Raw genomic sequence first — 6877 nt, 5'->3', positions numbered from 1 at the left:
AAAGAATCTAGTTTTTAAAACATTCTGTTTGATTCTTCTCAATTTGGATTCCATATTTCCTGTGAGAGTTTGAGCCTCCACAGACTCATCACAGTAAGATCACTTAGGACACTTGGATAAGGCAGGGCTCAGAACTTATCATTCAACCCTTTGTAAAGGATGTTAAGTGTTACAGTCATGAGCAGTTGCCACAGGATGTTTTGACACACTGCAGCTGCTTGTTGGTCTGCAGGAGGAAGTGGAGGCGAGGTCTTCTCTCGCTTCTCCTTTTCTCTTCAGGCTCTTCAGCTCACAGACACAAAGTGAGCTCTGATCCATCTGGGGCCCCTGAGACCTGGACCAGTCTGCAGCATGGTGGCATCTGAGGCTTCACACAACATACAGAGGGCTCAGGGTCAAAGGTCTCCTATCTTCATGAAGAGGAGCTTTATGCATGGGTCCATCAGGCTCTACTCAAAGAGCTTCAGACCTGAAGAGAAGCACCAACAGTTTAGACCTCAATGGGCTGAAGGTCCTGAAGTGTAGTCCAGTCTGTGGTGCGTGGCTTTAACAGAGGGAGGCTGAGGGACAGGGGACTTTATTTGTGGACCTGTAGGCCCTATGAGTGAGAGTTAGGGTTAGGGTTGAGTCCTAAAGTAACAGAAGCTCACAGACTCCAGATTGATCTGATGTGAAGATCTAAACTGAAATCACCTTCAATCAATCAAACTGAAGCACAGAGACAAACAAACACTGAGTCATTTTGTGACACTGAGTGAACATGAGCTGACCCGCCCTGCGCCCCCCCCCCCCCCCCCCCCCTCTCTCTCTCTCTCTGTCTCTCTCTCTCGCTCGCTCTCTCTCTCTCTCTCTCTCTCTCAGTGAGAGTTTCAGTCTAAATATAACTTCTCACTCCTCACATATCTGACATACAGGCCTGCTGAGAGCCACTCGACCAGCAGGATGGAGGTAAAACTAAACTTTTAGCTGCCATCGCTTGTGTGTGTGTGTGTGTGTGTGTGTGTGTGTGTGTGTGTGTTCATGTGACATTGTTTTACTTCTTTATCTGATTATAAACAGACTGATTGGCTTTCCAGAAGAAGACATTGCTATATGTTTTGGTTATTGATGGATCTAATCATAAGAGCCGCAGCACGTCGGTCAGGCTGAGTGTGACGGGAATGTTTAGCCTGACAGGCTGATCCTGACTTACTGAGCTCAAGCACTGAGCTGTGCTTGATATTGTTCTGAAGGTGATCATGTCTGCTTCCTTCCTCCCTCTGCTCAGATTCACTCACTGCATTTCTTTGTTGTGGTTTGTGTTTTTGTTTAGCTTGCAGTCTCTGAGCTAAGCTAGGCTACACACAGGTTAGGTTAGCTGTGTGTCCCATTAAAACATAACAAACCACTCAGAGATCTACACAGTCTAGATCTACAGTCTAGATCTACACAGTCTGGATCTATATTCAGTATGATTCTCCTCGGCCTCTAAGCAGCGAGCTGAGGTAACTCCAGTTCAGGAGGGAAACACTAGAGGTTCAGTAGTAACATGTGGAGCTGCTCTCTCACACACACACACACACACACACACACACACACACACAGGAGGAAGTGGTTTAACGGTTGTTTTTCTCATCACTTCTATCATTCAGTTTCTACACACAGAGGAAGGAATGAGCAAAGCTTTGTGTGTGTCTGTGTGTTTGGGGCGTGTCTTTGTGTGTGTATCTGTCTCTGTGTGTGTGTGTGTGTGTTGTGTTCTCCAGGCGATGTGATTTCATTATCTGTTGAATGTCAGCAATGTGAGACCTTCAGCCGAAATGACGTGGATCAACTACACGTCAACAGCTGTGTGTGTGTGTGTGTGTGTGTGTGTGTGTGTGTGTGTGTGTGTGTGTGTGTGTGTGTGTGTGTAGGAGGAGGCTCCATGCAGGCGCTCTGTGGCTGAGCTGGCTGGCAGGTTCAGGCCCTCTGCACCGTCTCAAGGTGCTACTGGGAACGAAGTGGTGAGCCTGGATACACTCACTACACACACACACACACACACACGTCAGTCTTGTGTCGGTGAGCCTCGGAGCACAAAGTGAAACAGGAAATGAGGCAAAGACAGGAAGTGATTCTGCTCAGTTTATCTGTTGAATATCAAGCAGAGTTTCCTCCATATTCAGATTCATATACTGTATGTTCATGTATGTTCATGTATGTCATGTATGTCATGTATGTCCTGTATGTGTGGCTCCACTGCAGTGTGTTGCCTCACAGGCTGAGAACCACACCTGGGTCTTTGTTAGTTCTTTGTTCCTCTACATGATGGTGAAGCCTTCTTCTTCTCCAGAGTGCAGCAGCGTGTCAGGAGGATCGGGGGCGCCAGGTCGGTCAGATCTAAGCATCTTCATGTTTGTTTCAGGAGAAGCCAGTGAGGCGACGCCCTCCTCGCTCCTTACAGCTGAAAGTCCCCACAGAGCAGCAGGAGGTGAGAGCACACAGGCCAGCCACCATCTAACACACAGGACAGGAAGTCTGACACGAGTGTGTGTGTGTGTGTGTGTGTGTGTGTGTGTGTGTGTGTGTGTGTGTGTTCCAGAAGCCTCCAGATGTGACTTCACCTCTTCCTGCTAAAGCGAAGAGGAACTCCGCTCTGATAGAGAAGCTTCAGGTGAGCTCATTCACAACAAAACCACTTGTTTTCACTGGGTGGGCATAGTGGTGCTGGAGCTAAGGAGAGAAGAAGTGGATGGATGTTACACATTAAAGCTTTCTAATCAGTCTCTCCTCCTTGTTTTGTTCTCCCCCCCCCCCCCTCTCTCTCTCGCTCTCTCTCTCTCTCTCTGCCCCTCTGCCCCTCTCTCTGTGTCTCTGTCTCTGTGTGTGTGTCTCTCTCTCTCTCTCTCTCTGCCTCTCTCTCTCTCTCTGCCCCTCTCTCTGTGTCTCTGTGTGTGTATCTCTCTCTCTCTCTTCCTCTCTCTCTCTCTCTCTCTCTCTCTGCCTCTGTCTCTCTCTCTGCCTCTGCCTCTCTCTCTCTCTCTCTCTCTCTCTCTCTCTCTCTCTGCCCCTCTCTCTGTGTCTCTGTGTGTGTCTCTCTCTCTCTCTCTTCCTCTCTCTCTCTCTCTGCCTCTGTCTCTCTCTCTGCCTCTCTCTCTCTCTCTCTCTCTCTGCCCCTCTCTCTGTGTCTCTGTGTGTGTCTCTCTCTCTCTCTCTTCCTCTCTCTCTCTCTCTGCCTCTCTCTCTCTCTGCCTCTCTCTCTCTCTCTCTCTGTGTCTCTGTGTGTGTCTCTCTTTCTCTCTCTGCCTCTTTCTCTCCCTCTCTCTGCCCCCCTCTCTCTGCCTCTCTCTCTCTAGGCTAACCTGGTTCTCTCTCCCACTGCCCTCCTCCCGTCTCCTATGAGTCCTGGTCTGAGGTTTCTGCCTCCCTCCTTCACTCCTCCCTCGCCCGCCTCCACACCTTCATCTGCTCCAGTAACCGCAGCAACAACACCATCCAGCGTGACGCCCACGAGCCCCACTTCCCCCCAGGGTGAGGAGGAAGGCCCCGCCTCTTTTGAAGCCCCACCCACAGAGGGAACCAAACTGCTCAGCATCAACAAGGTACAGATCCAGACCAATCAGAGTGAACGATGAATATGATGCTGCTGTACACAACAGGATCCTACTGAGGCTCTGTCTGTCTGTCCGTCTGTCCACAGAGCCGAGCCCGTCACTCAATACGACGCCGCCCTCCTTCCCGCCGCCACAGGGAGTCCAGCACTGGGGACGACGTGGGCGTGGCCACAGAGGAGGCGAGCGAATCAGAGGCCAAGACTGCAGGAAAAGGAGGAGGAGAGGAGGAGGAGGGAGAAGTTTTCAGTGAAGGAACCAAAGCAGAGGAGATGAAAGATGAGGCCTCCATGTTTCAGGTGGAAACAGGGAAACAGCCAGAAGAGGAAGAACAAGAAGAAAAGAATGAAGGTGAGGAGGAGAGAGACGTAAAGATGGAGGAACACCTGGACACGAAGCCAGGAGAAGAAGAGGAAGATGGTCCTGGTCAGATCGCAAATGGCAAAGAAGAAGAGAAGCAGCCAGTCCTGAAAACATGAACACGTCTCTTTACTCCCATGTAGTGGCAGCTCTGTGTAACTACAACTACAGGACTACAACCTTTATTCTCTTCTATGTTCTGATCCACTGGGATCACCAGACGCTGCCCTCTTCCTCATGTTCCTCCCCCCGGTTTGAAGCTCAGAACACGCACACACACTGAGGATCTGTGTGTCTGCTGACTGCTGGACCGGCCTCCAGCTCATCTCTACACCAGCAGATACACCCGGCCGCTCGGCTTTTCATTGACTGAATATTGATCACTTTGAGTTTCCCCGCAGGAGACAGAACGTCAGAGTTGAGGAGGATGAAGAACCAAACATCAGGCCGGGTCAGAGAGGCAGAACCAGTAGATGTGACCCCTGCACACGGTCCTCAGGCAGAGAACCACGCGCTCAACCTCTGCTACCCTCCATCTTTGATGTTGCACTAGGAGCCTTCAGCTGAGGAAGAGGAAGATGACTTCACTCAGCAGCTCTATTTGTTGTAAACATGAGAGAATGATTGTGTGTGAAGGTGATGATGATGATCCATCAGAACTCTGAAGAACAAGGGGAGCATCAGGAAATCAATGTGAATGTGAACAGAACTTTGAGTCCAGTGGATGATGAAGAATGTGTCCTATCTGAATATAAATGGATGAGCTTCTGTGTCTTAGGAGTTATTGATCACTGCTTTGTGTGAATTTAGCTGCATAGTGTAAAGTGTGTGTGTGTGTGTGCGTGTGCGTGTGCGTGTGTGTGTGTGATTGGTTCTTACATGTTTGTCCCTTCAGAAAATACAAATCTGATCAAACAGGAAGTTTCCTTCAGTTCATTCCAAAACGTTTCTATGGCGTCAAAGGGAAACTGACTGTTAAGATCAACCAAACAGTCATCATGACCTCCTCATGACCTCCTGCTGTGACTGGAGCATGAGGTCATCCATGAGCTTCAGGGTGTGTGAAGGTTGGTCAGTCACTCCCTGAAGTTAGATTGGTCGTCAATCAACCCTGATAATGTAGTGACTAATGTTCCTTCAGTGTGATGATGTTAGAGTACAGCACATGCACAGGGTCAGAGGTCAGATGTCAGTCTGAAGGCCTCAAACTGGCTCAGATGAGGAACTTCCATCACTCTGGGCCTCAGCAGCACCTGGGGTCATCAGTCAGGGGGGTCTCATGCCCAGGGTCCATCTCATGTTGTGACACCAGCACCAGTCACCATAGCAACCTGACAGAACGGAACAGAAGGTGTGTGTGTGCTGCAGTCTGAACCATGCTGTGACCCCTCAGCTGACCTCGGGTCTTCGTCTCCAGCTGTGGCACCGAGGAGAAGACGTGCAGTTTGCAGATGTGTGTCTACCTGCAGGAGGACCTCAGGGTGCAGCTGGAGGTTCAGACCGGTACAGTGGGGCTGTTTGTCTGCTGCAGCGGCACTGTGTGTGTGTGTGTGTGTGTGTGTGTGTGTGTGTGTGTGTCTGTGTCTGTGTGTGTGTGTGTGTGTGTGTGTACCTGCCTGCTGCCTTTGGGGCCGTCTAGGTTTCTTTTGTTGTCGGTTTGTTTGTCCTGTGTTGCTTCTGCTTCCCTCAATGACATCATCCCTTAATAGCAGTCTGCAACTAATCGCATGTGGCAACTTTGGAATTAAGCTTGGAGTTAACGTGTGTGTGCGTGTGTGTGCGTGCGTGCGTGACCTGCAGTGTTCAGTTATTCCATAAATATCCAGGTGAGCGTGAGATCGTTTCAGCGGACCTAATGGAGGCCGGGCTGTGGCTACTCGTGTATCTTCTGCCTCAGGTCTGTGTGCGCGCGCCGTGACGTCATGGTCACGTATGAAGTGAAGCCCGGCTCTGCAGCATGAGGCTCTGATGTAATCGTGTCCCGTCTGGTCCCGTCACCGCCGCGGGGACACATTAAAGCCGCGGGCTGAGGGGACACGTGGATCATGTCTCCGCACCGTGAACGCGACAGCAGCTCGGACACGGACAGCTGCGACCTGGCGGACTGGCTTCCGTCCGTCCCGCTCCGCTTCCGGCCGGTGAGCGCGGACACGCTGGTCCCTCTGCTGGAGACCTTCTTCATGAGCACTCCGGTGGAGGAGTTCCGGAGGAGACAGTGTTCTCCTGCAGACTGGCCCACGCTGAGGGACGCCTGCAAGTCCATGGTGGTCCTGATCTCCTCGGCGATCCTGGATGACGTCACTCCTGCTGCCAGGACGCTGTTCAGGAGGCTGAAGATGAAGTGGCAGCAGGGTCTCATCTACGTGAAGGAGGGTGACGTCATAGCCAACCTGACCGAGATCTTCCCGCGGTGCTTTGCTGACGCGCTGCGGGTCAAAGGGGACACGTACGACCTGGAGAACCCGTGTGAGGCCCAGCACGTCATGGAGACCATCAGCGCGGTGGACTACCTGTCCAGAGCTATGGAGGTGCACAAAGAGGTGAGCAGAACCGTGAAGAACGAGCTGGTGGAGCTGCTGGGCCGCAGGGTGACGCAGAGGGTGAACGACCTGCTCGCCCTGGAGCTCAACCCAGAACTGTGCGTGTTCGAGATGAAGGATCTGGTCCAGAACAACATGGGCAAGGCCGCGACGGACAGGATCTCCTCTTACGTCATGCTCATGATCCTGGGCTGCCTGGTGCTCGGCTGGATGGTGAAGCTCGCGAAGAAGGAGAACGTGAGAGGTGAAGAGAAGAAGGACGTGAAGGTGATGGAGGTCATGCAGAGAGCAGAACCGACGAACCTCTCCGAGATCTCCGAGGGACCTTCATCCTCCAAAGTTTCCAAATGCGACAAATACGACAAGTACACGATCATCCTGCTGCTGGTGAAGGAGCTGATGAAC

At 51.6% G+C, this 6877-nt stretch overlaps 1 protein-coding gene across 2 annotated transcripts; it reads left to right on the top strand.

The window, feature by feature from the left end:
• Positions 1 to 833: 833 nt before the first annotated feature.
• On the top strand, positions 834 to 4849 carry dub (duboraya). 2 transcript variants are annotated; one of them, XM_076137892.1, is made up of 6 exons: positions 834 to 948; positions 1896 to 1985; positions 2387 to 2452; positions 2564 to 2635; positions 3318 to 3563; positions 3662 to 4849. In XM_076137892.1, exons 1-6 carry the CDS (start codon positions 943 to 945, stop codon positions 4049 to 4051), a joined length of 870 nt encoding a protein of 289 aa, XP_075994007.1. In that variant the 5' UTR covers positions 834 to 942; the 3' UTR covers positions 4052 to 4849. The 2 variants fall into 2 exon arrangements, with proteins under 2 accessions (XP_075994007.1, XP_075994008.1); XM_076137893.1 differs by lacking the exon at positions 1896 to 1985 and having other exon boundaries at positions 857 to 948.
• Positions 4850 to 6877: the final 2028 nt, after the last annotated feature.

This window comes from Genypterus blacodes, unplaced genomic scaffold (genome assembly GCF_046128005.1).
Source record: "Genypterus blacodes isolate CSIRO-AG114 ecotype Tasmania unplaced genomic scaffold, CSIRO-AGI_Gbla_v1 ptg000341l_1, whole genome shotgun sequence".
Taxonomy (NCBI): Eukaryota; Metazoa; Chordata; class Actinopteri; order Ophidiiformes; family Ophidiidae; genus Genypterus; species Genypterus blacodes.
This window is presented reverse-complemented; position numbering and strand designations above follow the sequence as displayed.